Source organism: Nicotiana tabacum, chromosome 15, assembly GCF_000715075.1.
Source record: "Nicotiana tabacum cultivar K326 chromosome 15, ASM71507v2, whole genome shotgun sequence".
Lineage (NCBI taxonomy): Eukaryota > Viridiplantae > Streptophyta > Magnoliopsida > Solanales > Solanaceae > Nicotiana > Nicotiana tabacum.
Window position 1 is genome coordinate 111,955,306 of NC_134094.1, and position 21,905 is coordinate 111,977,210.

General features: G+C 37.5%; 1 protein-coding gene across 1 annotated transcript; it reads left to right on the forward strand.

Moving 5' to 3' along the window:
- The first annotated feature begins 17,557 nt into the window (after positions 1–17,557).
- LOC107792480 (dehydration-responsive element-binding protein 1C) lies at positions 17,558–18,542 on the forward strand. The gene has a single exon (XM_016614698.2). The coding sequence runs from the start codon at positions 17,702–17,704 to the stop codon at positions 18,404–18,406; it is 705 nt and encodes a 234-aa protein (XP_016470184.1). The 5' UTR covers positions 17,558–17,701; the 3' UTR covers positions 18,407–18,542.
- Positions 18,543–21,905: the final 3,363 nt, after the last annotated feature.

Sequence of the window (21,905 nt, forward strand, 5' to 3'; positions counted from 1 at the left end):
TTATTTTTTGAACCAATGATTCGGTGCCCGAGTGATTTCCACAGGTACCTTCGTGGATTTCCCTCAAAATGTATTTGTTGTCCTCTGGTCCCAAACATATCATCATCGGACCATCGGGCATTCCTCTGACTAAGGTTCCATCCTCGGATAAACTAAACTAGGCTACCTTGGTACGTAAGGCTCTCGATTCTTTTGGGTTCGAGGGTTGTTTTCCGATCCTGATATATTCCACGTGCTTATTCCTCCAATCCCAAGTTAGGCTCATTAAATTGATCTCGGTGTGGCCTTGTTCCACCACAAATCTCATAAGCTTCACAATTTCTCCCGAGTTGATCTCGTTGTCTTCGACTGACGATCCCAAGTTAGCGAGGGCATCAACTTCGTTGTTTTGATTCCGAGGTACATGTTGCAAAGTCCATTCTTTGAATTGATGTAATGTCACATGCAACTTGTCCAAGTATCTCTTCATTCATTTTTCTCTAACTTCGAATGTCCTATTAACTTGGTTTACCACAAGGAGTGAATCGCACTTGGCTTCGATCACCTCTGCCCCCAAGCTTTTGGCTAACTCGAGGCTTGCAATCATAGCCTCATATTCGGCCTCGTTGTTAGTCAATTTTACGGTCTTAATAGATTGCCTAATTATATTACATATCGGTGCCTTTAGTACGATGCCAAGCCCAGATCCTTTCGCGTTTGAGGCACCGTCGGTGAAAAAGGTCCAGATTCCCAAAGAAGTCCCCGAGTCAATCAATAACTCTCTTTTGACCTCAGGTATTAAGGTTAGCGTAAAGTCGGCCACAAAATCTGCCAAAATTTGTGACTTAATGGCGGTCCGGGGCCGGTACTCAATATCATAAACACTTACTTCCACAACCTATTTGGCCAATCGGTCTGAGAGTTCGGGCTTATACATAACGTTTCTTAACGGGTATGTTGTTACCACACATATGGGGTAATATTGAAAGTATGGTTTTAAATTTCTGGAGGCGCTTAGTAAAGCGAGCACCAATTTTTCTAGGTGGGGGTATCTAGTTTCGGCATCACCCAAGGTCCGGCTAACATAATAAATCAGAAATTGCGTACCTTGCTCTTCCCAAACTAGGACTCCACTTACCACTACCTCCGATACTGTGAAATACAAATATAGCTGTTCGTCTATCCTCGGTGTGTGAAGCAGTGGCAGACTCGATAAATACCGCATAAGTTCTTCCAAGGCCCGTTGACATTCCGGGGTCCATGTGAAGTTGTTTTTCTTTTTCAGCAACGAGAAAAATCGATGACTCTTAATCGCCCCAGGGCGGCAATATGCCCGGTTAGCCTTTGCACGGCCTTCACGTTGTCCACTACTGTGATATCTTCGATAGCTTTGATTTTGTCAGGGTTGATCTCGATTCCTCGGTTGGATACCATGAATCCGAGAAATTACCTGATCCGATTCCGAACGCGCATTTTTCGGATTCAACTTCATGTTGTACTTCTTCAATATACCGAAGGTTTCCTGCAAATACTTTAAATGATCCTCTTCTTGCAGGGATTTAACCAACATATTGCAATATAAACTTCCATCAATTTTCTTATTTGTTCTTCGAACATCCGATTTACTAGGCGTTGGTATGTGGCATCAGCAGTTTTTAATCCAAACGGCATTACATTATAACAATATGTACCATTTTTAGTGATGAAGGAGGTTTTTTCCAGATCACCCGGGTCCATCCGTATTTGGTTGTAACCCGGAATAGGCATCGAAAAACTGAGGATCTCGTAGTCTGTCGTGACATCGATCATACGATCTATGTTGGGCAAGGAAAACGAGTCTTTGGGGCATGCTTTATTCAAATCTTTGTAATCTACACACATTCTTAGTTTATTCCCCTTTTTAGGGACTACCACTACGTTTGCTACCCAATCCCGGTATTTAACCTCTCTAATGGATTATATTTTTAGGAGTTTAGATACCTCGTTCTTGATGAAAGCATGTTTGACCTCGGACTGGGGCCTCCTCTTCTGCTTGACCGAATTAATTTTTTGGTCCATGCTTAGTCTGTGAGTGGTTATTTCTGGTGGGATCCCTGTCATATCATGATGGGACCACGTAAAACAATCTATGTTAACTATAAGAAATTGAATAAACATTTTTCGGAGCTAGGGAGTTAGTCCCGTGCCCAGGTATACCTTTCAATCGGGCAAATGCTCAATTAATACAACCTATTCCAGCTCTTCGACCGTCGATTTGGTTGCGTCGGAGTCATCAGGGATTATAAAAGATCGGGGAACCCAATAATCATCGTCTTCATAAGTCTTTTGCTTATCTGATTGGATCATTACCAAAATCAGTAATTGCTATTTGGCCTCTGGGTCAGCGCCAGAATTCGGTTCCTTTGGTATTGTGAGCGTTGATATCAGAACCACTTCTTCGATGGCAAACATCTCTTTTGCGGCCGGTTATACCCTGTAGATTGTCTTGATCCCCCCCTGGGACTGGGAATTTTAACACTTGGTGAAGAGTCAAAGGTATTGCCCTCATGTGGTGGATCCATGGCCTTCCGAGAAGGGCGTTGTACCTCATGTCCCCTTCGATTACATAAAACTTGGCCTCCCGTATGATTCCGGCGGTATTGACCGGTAATGTTATCTCCCTTTTGGTGGTTTCACATTCCATGTTGAACTCGTTTAGGAGCCGGACTGCTATCACGATCCTGTCTTGTAGACAGAGCTGTTCTACGACCTTCGATCAAATAATATTGTCTGAGCTACCTGGATCAATTAACACACGTTTGACTCTAGGTTTACTTACGAGTACAAATATTACCAGTGCATCATTGTGAGGTTGTATGATTCCTTTCGCGTCCTCGTCGCTGAAGGATAAGGCTCATTCAGGTATGCAGTCTCGAGTTCGTTTCTCCCCGGTGACGGAGATTCTGGTGCGTTTCAATATTGGCCCCGGCTTGTGGGATGTCGACTCCACCAATGATCATATTTATGATGTGTTGAGGTTCGGTCTCTTCTTGTCCTGTCTGTTTGTTAGAATCCCTGTTTCTAAATTGGTTCTTGGCTCGGTCTCTTAAGAATTCTCGAAGGTGCCCTTTGTTGAATAAACAGGCTACTTCTTCTCTCAGCTGTCGACAAACTTCCGTTCTATGACTGTGCGTGCTATGATATTTGCACACCTAGTTAGGGTCCCTTTGAGCTCGATCAGATTTTAAAGGTTAAGGCCATTTGGTATCACTGGTGCGCTCGATAGCAGATACGATGGCGGCAATATCGACATTAAAATTGTACTCTGATAGCCTTGGTTCTTCTTTAGGCCCGATGGTCCTGTCGAAGCTATTTTTGGTCATGAGTCCCCGGTTGGTTCGACCTTGATCATTTCTCCTGTCGTTTCTTATGGGGTTCCGCCCCGATTAACTATTCCTTCGATCTTCATTATAGGGCCGATATCGATTCCCGTTTGATCCTGGTTCACGATCGATATCCCTTTTGGCTCTATCGAGAATCCTGGCACGATATATAGACTTCGAAGGTGACTCGAGTTGATCATCTTCGACTCTGATTTTTGACTGATATCGATTGTGTACATTGATCCAGGTAACGGCAGGGTATTCTATCAGGCTTTTCTTTAATTACTGCGAAGCCACCGAGCTTCGAATATTGAGTCCTTGAGTGAAAGCCTGAACAGCCCAATCATTAATGACTGACGGCAGATCTATTCGTTCCATTTGAAAACGGGACACGAACTCCCTGAGCATCTCGTTCTCCTTCTGTTTGACTTTGAAAAGGTCCGATTTCCTGATTTCGAACTTGATGGCACTGGCATGTGCTTTTACGAAAGAGTCTGCAAGCATAGCAAATGAGTTAATAGAATTAGGAGGTAAGTTGTGATACCATATCATGGCTCCCTTCGACAGGGTCTCCCCAAATCTTTTCATAAAAACAAACTCGATTTCGTCGTCTTCTAAGTCATTCCATTTGATGGAACATGTATAAGAGGTTACATGCTCGTTTGGATCGGTCATTCCGTTGTACTTAGGTATTTCGCGCATACAAAATTTCTTGGGGATCGGTTTTGGGGCCGCGCTTGGAGGAAAAAGTTTTTACACGAACCTTTTGGAATCCAATCCCTTCAATATCGGGGGTACTCCTGGGATTTGTTCTATTCTGGAATTATAGGTTTGAACCTTTTTATCGTTTGCTTCGATCTTCTTTTCCCCGGACTCTATCCGCTTTGTCATCTCCTCGAGCATTTTTATAATTTCAGGGTTAGTCCCCGACTCTTGTTCATTCGACCTTACCATGGCCAGTTCCGTTCTGTGGGTGACTTCTTGGGGTGAATCGGGTTCAACCATGCTCCGTGCCTGGGTTTGGCTCTACAACTGAGCTATCGCCACCTGTTGAGTATGCAGCATTTCGAAGATCATGCGTAGGCTAATCCCGTCTTCTTCAATATTTTGTGTGTTTCGAGCTGCAGATCGAGCTCCACCACGGATGCTATTTTCAGGGTCGGTACGCAAGTTCGTGTCGATGGCCACATGTGAATTTACCTTGATCAGATCTGCAGTCTGAATCCCAACGACATCAGCAGGTGGCCATGCATTAGCAGGAGCCATATTGTTATTCTCACCTTGATGAACAACCTCATTGTCGATATGTAGAGGTGCCAATTGAGCGTTTGTCATTTTTGGCCTGAGATCAAAGATACTTCAAAGAGCAAGTGTAAAGTAGTGTGTGTTATTAATATTTGTATCAAATAATCACTATTATCCTTAGCCCCACGGTGGGCACCAACCTGTTTACCCCAAAAATTGGATAACATTGAATTTATACGCGATTTTAAGGATATGTAATCTAATTTGATGCAAAGTGAGAAATCAGATTTAATATGGAAGAATAAGTAGAAAAATAAATACAAACCATGTAGATTGAACAACTTAAGCCTCCCAAGGTTAATTTCCTTCGAATTTAGATGTGATATTATAGATGCCACAATAATATGAACAAAGCTAAAAAAAAATAGTATCATGTTCTCTTAAGTATGTTACAATGTGTCCAATGAATTACTTCATACCCTTTATATATATGTCACGACATAAAATCCCACCACAGGCGTCGTGATGGCACCTAGTCTCTAAGACTAGGTAAGCCGATTTCTATTACATTTTGAAGCCTTTTTTTTTAATTAAAATCTAACAGCGGAAATAATTACAATACACAACCTCCCAAGACTGGTAGTATTAAGTCACGAACTCTAACTGAATACATGGAATGATCACGAGGACCGAATACACAATATTGTTTGATTACAAATTAACAGTACAATAAAATGAAAAGACTCCAAGGGACTGCGACGACCAAACAGCTCTACCTTGAATCCTTATGATCGCGCTTTAACTCTGCTCAAGTCCGATATCTTCAATTCCTGGCTCTGCACAAAAAATGTGAGAAAGTGTAGAGTGAGCACACCACAACGGTGCCCAGTAAGTATCAAGACTAACCTTAATGGAGTAGAGACGAGGTACAATCAAGACACTCACTAGTCTAATAACCTATGCAATATAATATACAAAATAATAGAAAACAAATAATAATAAAGGCAGGATAAAACAACCAGTGATATGCACAACATACAACAAGAATACCATTAATATCACTCAACGATTAATAAACACAATTACACCTAATTAAATCAAGCCCTTCAAATAAATGTCTTTCACATAGTTCTTCCAGATAACTCTCTTTCAAATATAATTCTCTCAAATAATTATTTTTTAAATATAATTCTTTTAATAAATTTTTTCAAATACAATTTCCTCAAATAAATATCTTTCAAAATACAATTCTTTTATATAATACTTTCTAAGTAAAAATCCTTCCAAATAAATATTTTGAATATAATCCTTCCAATTAAAAAGTCACTATGTGACACCTTGTTTCAAAATCATCAAAATACGGGTCTCAACTCATTTTCATATTTCCACGGCACCTCGTGCCCATAATTAAATCATCATTTCATCACAGCACCTCGTGCCCACATTTTATGTTATAACTGCACGGACAATTCACGTGCCAATATCCCCATTTCATATCACAATTCACGGCATCCCGTGCCCACATTTCATTATAAATCGCCTGGCAATAGCCACAGGCTCCCAATTTCAACATAAATCATATTATTATCAATTTACTAACAACAAGACAAGTTGCACAAGGTATAAAAATAAACACGAGAAAATCACAACATCACATGAAAATTGTCAACACCACAACCCCACATCATCACATATCGTTCCTGACAATAGCCACCCTTATCGCTCCTATTTCCGCCCTTATTGCTCCTATAACCACCCTTATCGCTCAGCCTAGACAATATCAATAGCCACCCTTATCTCTCCTATTGCCACCCTTATCGTTCCGCCCAGAAAATATCAATAGCCAACAAATACAATAGTGAAATGCCATCCTTATAACCACATAATATCAACGATGAAATGCCACCCTTATCTCCCCAAAATAACAACTCACACAGCACAACAATTTACACGGAAAATTGTCACAACAACATAACAAAAAATCAATTCATATCACAATTTGCCCAATGGCCACAACCAAATTTCAAAGCTACAACCAAGTCAATTAATTTCACAACAAATAGCCAAATGCTCCACACAATGTGTACAACACCCAAAAATAATCAATAGAGATAAAAATTGCTCAATATAAAGCAAAGTCTTCATAAAAGATCAAATTTTAAATAATTATATAAACACATCTTCTTAAGCTCATTTAATTAATTATTTAAAGAGGAAAAAATCCAAAATGAAATTAAATTCCAATAATTATCAAGCTAGCAAATTCACGAAATTTCATAAATAATCAAATAACAATCACATCACATTGTCATATAACAACAGAGTCAACAACAAGGGTTTAGGCACGGCAAGTAGATGATTAAATATATGCCAACAATTATTCAATTTACTACACAATATGCTCAAGATTTTAACTCAATAAAATTTGCACATATAAACCAAGTACGTACTTGTCACCTCGTGTACATGGTTTTCAATTACCCAAGTTGCACATAAGACTCAATGCCTAAGGGGAATTTCCTCCACTCAAGGTTAAGCAAGACACTTACCTCTTTGAATTTATGCCGATATTCAGAAATTACCTCCTTGCTTGAATTGACCTCCGGGCCATTCAAATCTATCCAAATTAATTGTATAACTTCATTAAAATTCATCGGAAATAATTCTGGATAATAATACGTCGACATAAAAATTTATTCCAAAAAGTCAACTTTGTCAACGCGGGACTCGCCTCTCGGAACCCGACATAATTTTTATGAAATTCGAACACCTATTCCGATACGAGTTTAACCATACCAATTTTATCGAATTCCAATAACAACTCGACTTCCAAATCTTAAATTTTTATTTTTGGAAGATTTTACAAAAATCTTGATTTTTCCTCCATTAAATCCGAATTAAATGATGGATTCAAAGACATAATCATGAAAATTAATCAAAACTGGATGAGAATCACTTACCCCAAACACCCACGCAAGAATCTCTCCAAACATTGCCTTCTACCGAGCTCCAAATTAGATTTTGATTATGAACTCAAACCCCCATTTTTGGGACTTTTAATTCTGTCCAGATAGGCCTTCTTCGCGTTCGCGACCATTGCTTCGCATTCGCGAAGGACAAAACCTTACTGCCTCAATTTCTTCTTCGCGTTCGCGTTATAAGCGTCGCGTTCGCGTTACAAGCGTCGCGTTCGCGAAGGCCTGCCGTGCATATCATCGCGTTCGCGCTCAAGCTCTCGCATTCGCGATGCACTCAGGTCCTATTGCTTCGCGTTCGTGAAGGCTGATGACTACAGGCCCAGTCCCCTCCTTCCTTCTACGCATTCGCGACTGGCCCCTCGCGTTCGCGTAGGTTCTTCAGGCATACTTTCGCGTTTGCGAGACCTCCTTCTCGTTCGCGAAGGCTAAATTTCAGGAGCCTCAAAACTCTTCTTCTCGTTCGCGTGACTCTCTTCGTGTTCGCGAAGAAGGAAGTCAGATACCAGATACAGCAGTTCCGAAACAGCCCAAAATGATCCGAAACCACCCCGAAACATACCCGAGGTCCCCGGGACCTCAACCAAATATACAAACAAGTCCTAAAACATTATACGAACTTAGTCGAATTCTCAAATCACCTCAAACAACATCAAAACGACGAATCGCATCCTAAATCAAAATCTTTGAACTTTGAACTTTTAAATTCTATAACTTGTGCCGAAACACATCAAATCAATCCGGAATGACTTCAAATTTTGCAGGCAAGTCCCAAATAACATAACGGAGTTGTTCCAGCTCTCAGAATCGCATTACGGCCCCAATATAAAAAAGTCACCCCCCCCCCCCCCGGGGTCAAAATTTTCAAAAATTCGACTTTCGCCATTTCAAGCCTAAGTTGGCTACAGACCTCATATTCACGGTCCGGACATGCTCCTATGTCCAAAATAACCCAACGGATCTAACGTAACCGACATAACTCTATTTCGGAGTCATCTTCACACAGTTCCAACTACGATAAAAATCCTAAGGTTTAAGCTTCCATCTCAAGGATTAAGTGTCCCAAATCTCTCCGAATCAAAGGTAAATCAAATTCGACCACACACGCGGGTCATAATACATATTGCGAGGCTGCTAGAGACCTTAAGTCACTAAACGTGGCGTAAATTCTTAAAACGACAAGTCGGGTCGTTACACTCTCCACCTCTTAAACAAACCTTCGTCCTAGAACGTTCTAAGAATTATTCTGAGGTTACCGAGTTGATAATTTTACTTTTACACATAAACTCACGGTTGATTCCACGTTACTGCATTTGAGATAAAATCGACAACATCATCTCACTTGAGGTTATTTCTTTTAACCATATTTGTAAACTTTAAGGCCATTTTCTTACGCTCCAATATTTTCAAAAGGCCTGATTTTTCACAACAACGCACAGTATTAGTCTCAACTGGCTATAGCAACTCGTGCTTATGCACACATCATTTTTTCTCGATAGTGTTGAAGTAATTCAAAACTTCCTTTGGGGTGCTGCATTATTCCCCGCTTGGGATCATTCGCCCTCAAATATATAACATAATTTATCTCTTCTTTTGCAATTCTCAATCCTTCTAATTTTACTAACTCCTAAAATTTTCAGAAATTTCGGCAGAGTCTCCCTGTAATTGGGCCTATCCACCTGCGAGAGTAACACCCAAACAACTCCTAACAACATATCAACAACCCAATAAAATACCACAGGGTATATATCAATAACATTAATCTCAGCATTGCCTGATCATAATAATATCAGGACATGAAGCATATCATATGTATGCTCATCACCACATCTCTAGTCTTAAAAGCTGTTCATAATTAATTCACATATCATCAATTAATCTCATATTAACCATTACCTCGTTTCGAATTTTCACAATACTGATAACAGAACATGAGGCATGAAGACCTCATGATTACTTACTCGGATTGATGAGTCACATTTAACTCCACCTGGGAACTCACCTCATAGGCTAAAACTCAATATTTACAGCACAAAAATGGATGAATATGAATAGAAAATATACAAGTATTATCAAATAAGCCTAACATGCATGACTCCCTATTAATATTATTGCACAAATAAATTTCACAAAGGAAAATTTTTTAAACTCATAAATATTTCACCACAAGGACCTCGTCCTTACATAACTTCCACCGCGGCTTACAGCCCGGTTTAAATATTTCACATCATATATAAAATGCGAGGATCTCGTCCTCAACTCCAAATCACAAGTATTTTGCACATTGTGCCAACTGAAATTTCAACTTTCCTTTCTTTCTTCATTTCAATATATTTCATAAATAATTTTCACAACATATAATGAACCCTCATACCGGTAGGGTGTATAATTCATAAAAATTGGAATCAATTATTCCGAAACACATTAAACTCACTGTATTGAATAATAATTTTTTGTTTTGTTTTTGGACTTATAGCCCTCAATGATGCACAAAAATAAAGTGACAGACACATGCTCACATCTTTAAATCTCCCAACAGGGATACACATATAAGTGGGTCACAAATTTATGAACCTCACCCATAAGTGGAGCATAATAGGAGGATTCACCTCAATATTCAGAACCGAATCAAATTAAGGAAAATATCCTTTTATAATAAAAATCAGGATCGTACTTGTAACGACACCATCTGGTGTATTGGCCTCAGCCAAATCATAATGATTAAATCAACGGGTCAGGCCTCCACCTCTTAGGTGCCCACTACCCGCCCGTCCTTCACCTATAGCTGACTGTGCACGTGGAGTATCAACTGGAATAAAGCTTGTAGCTGGAGTGTTCTGATGAAATCCACCCCTCCCAAGTCTGGGACAATCTCTCATGATATGCCTAGTATCACCACACTCATAACAACCCCTCTGAGGTCGCGGCTGCTCGTACTGAGTCTGTGCCGGATAACTGGAATAACCATTATAAGAATCTCGTGTCGGTGATGCACTATAAACTGGAGCACCCTGAGTAATCTGGTGTGCGGACTGAGTTGACCGACTGCTCGAGCCTCCGCTATAATGGGTTCTAGCTGAAGAGTAAAATTCACTGACCCTCCAGATCTTCGAGAACTTTTGGCCTCCTTAGACCCCCTTTCCTATCCTAAAACACCCTCAATCTTCCTTGCAATCTCCACTACTTGCTGAAATGAAGCATCAATTTGCAATTCTCAAGCCATGCATATTTTAATATCATAATCGAGCCCCTCAATGAATCTGCGGACCCGTTCTCTGATTGTAGGAACTAAGATAGGTGCATGCCGGGCTAACTCACTGAACCTGATAGCATATTCTGACACTGTCATAGTGCCCTGACGTAACCGTTCAAACTCTGTGCGCCACTATCTCGGAGAGTCCGGGGAACAAATTCTTTCAAGAACATTTCCGAAAATTAAGCCCAAGTTAGTGTGGCATCAGCTGGTCTACCTTTTTTATAGATTTGCCACCACCGATACACTGCGCCTGACAGTTGAAATGTAGTAAAGGCAACTCCTCTCACCTCCACAATACCCATGGTGCGGAGAATACTGTGACAATTTTCTAGAAATTCTTGGGCATCCTCTGTAGCAGTGCCACTGAAAGTTGGCGGATCGTATTTCTTAAACCTTTCAAGTTGATGCCTCGGGCTTGACCTCAGGCCGAACCGTAATAACAGGTTGCACCGGTACTACACCTGGAACCTGTCCAACGTGAACCTGCTGCTCTGGAGTTGTGGTAGGAGTCTGAGCTACTCCCCCAATCTGCGAAATATTTGGTGCAACAGAGATCAATCCCGCCTGAGTTAATGTACCAAACATATTCAGGAACTGTGCTAAAGTCTCCTGAAGTCCTGGGGTAACAACAGGTGCTTCTAGTACCTGTCCCCCAACTGGAGCTACTAGTGGCTCCTCAACTGTTATTCTGATATGTGCTCTGGTCGCAACACATGCCCTTCCTCGACCTCTACCTCGGCCCCTGCCTCTTGCATCCCTAGCAGTATGTGCGGATGCTTGCTCAGTTAACCCAGTAGCACGTGTCCTCACCATCTGTGAGATAATGGAGATACAAAGGTTCAAATTTCAAATTCAACAAATTTCGCACTACAGGAATGGAAAAAAATGGAAATTTCCTAACAGTTCTGTAGCATCTCAAAGATAAGTACAAACGTCTCCGTGCCGATCCGCAAGACTCTACTAGATTCATTCGTGACTCATAGAACCTATGAACCTAGAGCTCTGATACCAACTTGTCACGACCCAAAATCCCACCACAGGCGTCGTGATGACACCTAGTCTCTAAGACTAGGTAAACCGATTTCTATTACATTTTGAAGCCTTTTTTTGAATTAAAATCTAACAACGAAAATAATTACAATACACAACCTCCCAAGACTGGTAGTACTGAGTCCCGAACTATAACTGAATACATGGAATGATCACGAGGACCGAATACACAATACTGTTTGATTACAAATTAACAATACAATGAAATGAAAAGACTCCAAGGGATTGCGACGGCCAAGAAGCTCTACCTTGAATCCTTATGATCGCGCTTTAACTCTGCTCAAGTCCGATATCTTCAATACCTGGCTCTGCACAAAAATGTGCAGAAGTGTAGAGTGAGCACACCACATCGGTGCCCAGTAAGTATCAAGACTAACCTCAATGGAGTAGAGACGAGGTACAGTCAATACACTCACTAGTCTAATAACATATGCAATATAATATACAAAAAAATAGAAAACAAATAATAATAATAAAGGCAGGATAAAACAACCAGTGATATGCACAACAGACAACAAGAATACCATTAATATCACTCAACGATTAATAAACACAATTACACCTAATTAAATCAAGCCCTTCAAATAAATGTCTTTCACATAGTTCTTCCAGATAACTCTCTTTCAAATATAATTCTCTCAAATAATTATTTTTTAAATATAATTCTTTTAATAAATCTTTTCAAATACAATTTCCTCAAATAAATATCTTTCAAAATACAATTCTTTTATATAATACTTTCTAAGTAAAAATCCTTCCAAATAAATATTTTGAATATAATCCTTCCAATTAAAAAGTCACTATGTGACACCTTGTTTCAAAATCATCAAAATACGGGTCTCAACTCATTTTCATATTTCCACGGCACCTCGTACCCATAATTAAATCATCATTTCATCACAACACCTCGTGCCCACATTTTATGTTATAACTGCACGGACAATTCACGTGCCAATATCCCCATTTCATATCACAATTCACGGCACCCCGTGCCCACATTTCATTATAAATCGCCTGACAATAGCCACAGGCTCCCAATTTCAACATAAATCAGATTATTATCAATTTACTAACAACAAGACAAGTTGCACAAGGTATAAAAATAAATACGAAAAAATCACAACATCACATGAAAATTGTCAACACCACAACCCCACATCATCACATATCGTTCCTGACAATAGCCACATTATCGCTCTTATTTCCACCCTTATTGCTCCTATAGCCACCCTTATCGCTCCGCCCAGACAATATCAATAGCCACCCTTATCGCTCCTATTGCCACCCTTATCGCTCCGCCCAGACAATATCAATAGCCACCCTTATCGCTCCTATTGCCACCCTTATCGCTCCGCCCAGACAATATCAATAGCCAACAAACACAACAGTGAAATGCCACCCTTATAACCACATAATATCAACGGTGAAATGCCACCCTTATCTTCCCAAAATAACAACTCACACAACACAACAATTTACACGGGAAATTATCACAACAACATAACAAAAAACAATTCATATCACAATTTGCCCAATGGCCACAACCAAATTTCAAAGCTACAACCAAGTCAATTAATTTCACAGCAAATAGCCAAATGCTCCATACAATGTGTACAACACCCAAAAATAATCAATAGAGATAGAAATTACTCAACATAAAGCAAAGTATTCATAAAAGATCAAATTTTAAATAATTATATAAACACCTCTTCTTAAGCTCATTTAATTAATTATTTGTAGAGGGAAAAATTCAAAATAAAATTAAATTCCAATAATTATCAAGCCAGCAAATTCACGAAATTTCATAAATAATCAAATAACAATCACATCACATTGTCATATAACAACAGAGTCAACAACAAGGGTTTAGGCACGACAAGTAGATGATCAAATATATGCCAACAATTATCCAATTTACTATACAATATGCTCAGGACTTTAACTCAATAAAATTTGCACATATAAACCAAGTAAGTACTCGTCACCTCGTGTACTTGGTTTTCAATTACCCAAGTTGCATATAAGACTCAATGCCTAAGGGAAATTTCCCCCACTCGAGGTTAAGCAAGACACTTACCTCTTTGAAGTTATGTCGATATTCAAAAATTGCCTCCTTTCTTGAATTGACCTCCGGGTCGTTCAAATCTATCCAAATTAATTATATAACTTTATTAAAATTCATCGAAAATAATTCCGGATAATAATACGTCGACATAAAAATTTAATCCAAAAAGTCAACTTTGTCAACGCGGGATCCGCCTCTCGGAACCCGACATAATTTCATGAAATCCGAACACCCATTCCGATACGAGTTCAACCACCCATTGCGAGACCTCCTTCGCGTTCGCGAAGGCTAAATTTCAGCAGCCTCAAAACTCTTCTTCGCGTTCACGTGACTCTCTTCGCGTTCGCGAAGAAGGAAGTCAGATACCAGATACAGCAGTTCCGAAACAGCCCGAAATGATCCAAAACTATCCCGAAACATACCCGAGGCCCCCGGGACCTCAACCAAATACACCAACAAGTCCTAAAATATTATACGAACTTAGTCGAATTCTCAAATCACCTCAAATAACATCAAAACGACGAATCACACCCCAAATCAAAATCTTTGAACTTTAAACTTTTAAATTCTATAACTTATGTCGAAACACATCAAAATCAATCCAGAATGACTTCAAATTTTGCAGGAAAGTCCCAAATAACATAACGGAGCTGTTCCAACTCTCGGAATCACATTCTGACTCTGATATCAAAAAGTCAACCATCCAGTCAAACTTCCTAAAAATTCGACTTTCGCCATTTCAAGCCTAAATTGGCTACAGACCTCAGATTCACGGTCCGGACATGATCCTAAGTCCAAAATAACCCAACTGAGCTAACGGTACCGACATAACTCTATTTTGGAGTCGTCTTCACACAGTTCCGACTACGATAAAAATCTTAAGTTTTAAGCTTCCATCTTAGGGACTAAGTGTCCTAAATTTCTCCGAATCATCCGTAAATCAAACTCGACCACACACGCGGGTCATAATACATATTGCGAGGCTGCTAGAGACATTAAGTCATTGAACTGGGCGTAAATTCTTAAAACGACAAGTCGGATCGTTACAATATACAGGGAGATGAAACTTTTAAGATATTATTTTATAGCAAATTATGTAGACCGTTGGCTCCATTTTTGACTTAATTCCGTAATTTTTTCCATAATGATTGGTCAATGGAGAGAATCACAGATACTTGTCGTGTGAGTTGGCAAAACTTTTCTTTGAGGTCGTTAGAAGCGCGGTCAGTCGTGCCCCCGTTAAACTCGAGGGCAAATCTGATGGTCTTGTTCGAATTTCGATCCTTGATATCGAGCCCAATTACATTTGTAACTTCGATCTCTTACGTAGGTACTGAGCCTTGAACTATTGTTCCAGATGCCTCAATCAAGTATAGAGCTCAGTTCTACCCGTTTACACTTCCTAAAGAAAAAAATTAAAGAAGTATAAGAAGAAATTTAAAGGTTTGACTCCCAATCCAACATTCAGTAGGAAGTCATTGGGACTTTTCGCACAAAAAAGTCATCTTCAAAAAATATCTTTTCAAAATGAATTTGAAGTTATATATAGTAACAGTGTAAAGATTAACAGTGTTTTTCTTATACTAGTAATATATTTGACATACTATAAACTATTGCTTTCTTTTTTAATACTCTTTCTATTTCTATTTGTTTGAATCTTTTTGGAGTACGATGGTCAACTTATTTAATTTTTTGTGTAAATTCGAACATATATTTTTTAATTTTTTTGAAATAAAATTTACATACTTAAAAACCACATAAAATGTATTATAAGTCACAATAATTAATAATTTAAAATATTTTAACAATATTTACAAAAGATATGTAGTTAAAGATTTTTGACTCCCTAATTAGTAATTGATTTATTCTTTTTTAAAGAGAGGAAATATATATTAACACTATAAGAGTATTGATTATACACAATTCTTTATATATATATATATAGTAGTATATATTATGTTGAAGGGAGGAAGAAATGATTGTAAACAACGTAAGTCCTTTGGTTTTCTTAAAACTTTGCGCCTTTTTTCTTTTGGCTAAAACTTTGAGCCTTACACCAATATATGTCGGAGCCACCTAGTAGAAATTTTGAGTCAATCGTACGACGTCCCTGGCTGCTATGTTTTAGGCAATATCGTTGACAGTGGCCCACCATTGACTGTGTCGTAATAACGACGTCATGCAATTTATTTTGTAAAAGAAAAGGGTTAACATAACCAAAATGGCTCAATTATGCCTTTTCGACTAACATACTCATTTCTCAGAGTTTGTAAATTCTTATCCTTTTTTTAATCCTATTTAAAATCAATACTCCCTAAATTTTTAGTTTAAACATTTTCATTTTACCTTTCCCCCTGTATAATGTAACATGACATATTAAAAGATTTAAGGGGTATTTTTTATATGATAAATATAATATAACACTACATAATTCAAAAGCTTCTTTATATTCTTAAACTTCATACCACATCAAAGTACTAACACGCAAAATGAAATGGAAAGAGTAATTTTATTACTCCCCGTTTCAATTTAGATGAGCTAGTTTGATTCGGTATGGAGTTTAAGAAAAAAAGAAGACTTTTGAAACTTGCGGTCTTAAAAGCTTAAGGGGTAAAAGTTTTGTGGGGTCATGACATTTGTGTGGTTATAATAGGTTCTTGTTAAAAGTAAAATAAGTAAAATGAAGAGTTTAAAGTTGAATCATTTCCAAATTTAAAAATATGTCATTTATTTTGGATCAGACTAAAAAATAAAGTATCTCATCTAATTTGAAACGGACGGAGTAAAACCTTAAAAGGTTCAAGTACAATGTGTGCTAATTGCTCTAAAGCATCGACGGATTTAGATGTGTAATACAGAATACTTTTAGAGAGTATTTATGAAATTAAAGTTAATTTAATAAATATACAACAACAACAATAACAAACTCAATATAATCTCACAAGTAGGATCTGGAGAGAATAAAATATACTCGAACCTTACCTCTACCTTGAAGTTAAAGACGCTATTTCCGATAAATAAATACACAATACCATCTAAAGTAATTTGGCCTTGTATCTTTTAAGTGGCGCGGCATAGTTTTACGTACATGTTTTATTTATACAAAGGGAATGATATTAGTAAAGTGAGTAAAAACTGTAATTGACCCGGAACAAAGTAAAGAAGGAAGACTCCTGACAGTATCAAATGTACTCCTGAAAATTGTGATTTTTATATGGTTTTGAAATTTTAATAATTAATATTTATAAAGTATCTCATTATTGATATAATAAAAAATAATATCACTTTTTAAAATAAATTAAGAAAAAGACCATTATGTAAAATGAAACAACAATATTTCATACGGTTTTTATACGGCTAAGTTTACATATATGTGTACCGCACGTGTATCAAACCTTATTTTTCTCAAACGAAAAAAAAGGTCTCTGTCACCATCGACCAAATTAAAAAGCAAGATGAAAGACTCATTCTCATCTTTACCGCGTGCTAGAACCCCCAGAAGTATTTCTTAATCAGGAAGATTTATTTATTGACACAGTCAATCCGGCCCCACTCTTTTTGTAAGCTACTTCCGCCGTTCCGCGTGCCCGTTCATATCGTATCCTCCTCCTCCTCCTCTTCTCTTCATAATTCAAATTTATAAGAACACTTAACAGATTCCACGTACAACCTAAAGGCTCAGCAGAAAACAAGTAAATCGCAACTTTAGCCACAACACTCCGCACATATTACACACTACATAAAACTCAGAAATTTGCACTTTCTTCAAATGATGAATAATTACTCAAGTTCATCATGCTCTTCAGTTATTAGGGCTGAAACTTCTGATGAAGAAGTTATCTTATTAGCGTCAAGCAAACCTAAGAAGCGAGCGGGGAGAAAGAAGTTCAAGGAAACTCGCCACCCGGTATACAGGGGAGTGAGAAAGAGGAACAACGACAAGTGGGTTTGCGAACTGCGTGAGCCCAGCACACAGAAGCGAATATGGTTGGGAAGTTACCCAACTGTAGAAATGGCTGCACGAGCTCATGACGTAGTTGCATTGGCACTTAAAGGACATCTAGCCACTTTAAACTTCGCAGACTCCGCTTGGCGATTGCAAGTGCCGGTATCGAAGGATCCCAAGGACTTGCGCCAAGCGGCTGCGAAAGCAGCAGAGGCGTTCCGGCCAGGAGAGGAAACTGATGTTAATTCTAGAGGGGAATCTAATACTGGCAATGGTGATGAGGAAATGAAGGCAGTAACAGAAGAGAACGCGGCAAATAATAGCATGCAGAATGTGGTGACTGCAGAAAATGTTATGTATAGCAATTCATGTGGAGAAGTGGGAATGTTTGGGACGCAAGAATGGCAGACAAATATGGAAGAAGGGAGTTTGTTTTCACCAAATCCTTGTTTATTAGGGGGTTGTTTCAGCTGGGATGATGATGTGGAGAGTGATGTTGAGGTGTCATTGTGGAGTTATTCTGTTTGATAGCTCATATATAGTTGGAGTATATCCATTTTGTAATAAGCACGTAGATTATATTCTTTTTTAATCCACGTGGATTATTTTCTCCACATGGCATTTGTTTAAATCTAAAATATGCAGTTTTTATATTTTTACTTCATTAATCGTTTAGTTTATTTTTTCCGGAACAAATTTATAATTAAAAAATTAGCTGGACTTCAACTATTTAGGATAAATTTTTCAATTGGCTAAATATAATAGAATGTGAGCCAAACGTTTTTACAAATTAGGCGCAAAAGAGAAGAAATATACAGTTAAAACAAACAATCATTGCATTTTAAAAAAAAATATACAATTTAAACTCCATTATTCTGTTAAGGTTTTTATTTGCAAAAAATAATTGAGCTTTCACAAAGTTTCTTTACAGATTTGACCCAAAAATAGAACACACTGTTAGCATAAATAGACAGTATATTGCATCTACAGAAGAAATAAAAAAGTTCATAGTTGAAACTTTATTAGTTTTGTTAAACCTTTTTTATTTGGCAAAAACACTAATGGAGCTCTAGCGAAGTTCTTCTTCTTTTATTAAGTTGGCCCAAAAAAATATATAGTTAAAATAAATAGCCTTTGTATTTTTAAAAAAATTAAAAAGGAATTGATATTCAACTATTTTGGCTCAAAAAAAAAATATATACAGTTGAAACAAATAGCAATTGTCATTACCCAAAAAACAAAAAGAAGAATTCAAAAAAGGACATTTTACCTCCTATAGCAAAGGTATACACCCTATTTATTATAAATTAAAATTATTTTAAAATATTATTTTCTATAGCTACCTTTTTTATTTTGTAGCAAAATAAATATTTATGGTATATTCTACCATTGAGGCATGAAATAAGGCATGAAATACGCTATTTATATTTTTTCTCTCTCTTAGACAGTTGGACATATCTATTTTAAAGTGATTGTCGTTACTGTATTCATGAATACATGGCGCTGTATCCATGAATACATGGCGCAAATACATGTGAATACATGCGCGTACAACTGGACTGCCCTGATTTTAGGTATTTTTTTTACTGTTGTATTCATGAATACAACAATGCGAATATATGTGAATACATATGCGTACAACTGGACTACCTTAATTTTAGGCGCTTTTTACTACTGTATTCATGATGTATTCATGAATACAACAACACGAATACATGTGAATACATGCACGTATAACTGGACTACCCTGATTTTAGGCACTTTTTGTTATTGTATTCATGAATACATGGCGCGAATACTTGTGATTACATGCACGTACAACTGGATTGTTAGTCAATATGTATTACTGTAATAAATAACGAAACAATAAACTTTCTAAAACAGGAAAAATAGAAATAGAAAGTTAGCAACAACAGAATATCGAAATAATTTTGGAAAAAATAAATTCGGAATAAATCGAGCCCACTGAATGCACAGTGTATTCTTAAGAAAATTATTCTCTTCAAGTACCCGAGGTGTTGGAATATTATCCTCCCAGGATAGAACGATTTAACTCACTGGAGTGTTGGTACCAAAAACACCGGTAAAATAGCGAACCACTCGAATGTTGTAAAACACACTAGAAATTTCGTGCAGAAGAAGAAGAAGAAGATCAGAAAATTTTGTAAGGAAAGATTCTCGGATTCAAAGCATATTGATAGACTTTTTTGGCATTGTTTCTGAAAAGATTTACAACCTTTTAGAAACAGCCATAACTGTTGGAAAAGGTGGGAATATTTCTGTTTGTAATATTGCGGGAAAACAAAAAATGAATTTAAAATAATTCGGAAAAGAAAACAGCCAGGGCCGGGTCGCATCGCGGGTCCTAGGTTATTTCGGGTTGAATTTTTTTCGTTAATTAATTAAATTAATTTAATTAAATAATTGATTTTTTTTGTCCAAAATGATTAATCAATCAATCGATCTTTGACCAAATCCAAATCCGAAGCCGAGCGAGCGACGACAACGGTGCGAGACATACTTTCTTTCCAATCCATTTAACACCAAGAGAAGTGCTTTATCAAAATAAACGCATTCACTTTTCTTTCCACCACCAATGAGGGACACTTTGCTCTTTTCAAAGCAAAATGGAGCTCACTTTCCCTCCACTTTCTTTCCTCCATTTCTCATTGACCAATCTTTAATCCCAACATGGACTGCCTTGATTTTAGGCAGTTTTTACTGCTGTATTCATGAATACAACATCGCGAATACATGTGCGTACAACTGAACTGCCTGATTTTATGCGCTTTTTGCTGTTGTATTCATGAATACATGGCGCGAATACATGTAAATACATGCACGTACAGCTGGACTGCCCTGATTTTTAGTACATTACTGTAACAATTGAGTAGTAGATATAGAAAGTAATTATGTATATAGTAGCTATAGGAAGTTAATAGCCACTAAACAATAGTGGTTTCTGAAAATTCCTCTTCAAATAAATGCAAAGTTGCGGAAAATATGTATTGTATATTATGAAGAAACAAGAGGAAACACATGATCGAAACAAATAAATTATATTCCCTCCATTTTAATTTGTTTAACTCTTTTCGGAGTACGAAAGTTAAATTGACTAATTATCGATCGATGTGAAGTCAGACATAGATTCTTTAAATTTTTTAAAATAAAATTTACATATTTAAAATTACTAAAAAGTACTATAAGTCATAATAGTTTAACAATTCAAATATTTAAAAACTATTTTCCAAAACATGGTAAAAAAATTTGTTTGACTCCCCAAATGATAAAATATTTATTCTTTTTTGAACAAATGGAATAGTATGTTATTATATGACAATTAACGATTGAAAAATATCCTACATAAAAATTTATAGTTTTTTTTTTATTATCATTCCCACGCACCTAAAAGAAAATTTATTCACGCTAGTCCTTTGGCCCCCGTATAAAGAAATGCTATCTAATAACCAAGTGTTAGGAAGGAGTGTGCATAGAATAAACAATGTCTAAATTATTGGACAATTAGGTATTCCGCCTATTCTTTTCCTTTTGTTTAATTCTTTTGCTCCTTCTAGGTTTGTAGAGAAAAGAAAGAGAAAAATACGTTTTATATGGATTTTGCCGCTATTAACAGGCATTATGTAGTTTAAGGGAAAGAAGCTGGCTTCGTATGAAGCATATATCCTCTTGTGAAACAAGGTTGCTGATATTGCTAATCGATGGCAGGCGGGGCGGTGTTCAATTTATGGAAATAATCGTTCTTCTTTTTACATAGCTGAATTATCTGTCGTGAAATAATTTCCTTTTGTTATTGGCACATCCCATGTTTTATTTCTCGCACATTTTTTCGATCATTTGCATTCGTCTTTGTTATACCGTGATTGAATTATGTGTAAGGAGTCATAATGGATAATTTAAAATCCCAAGGGTGACAGTCCATAAGGGATTAAGAACGGAGCATAGACCCCTTACCTACTTAAATCCTTAACTTGCATATTTGCAAAGGGAAAAGTGTGGATCACCTAAT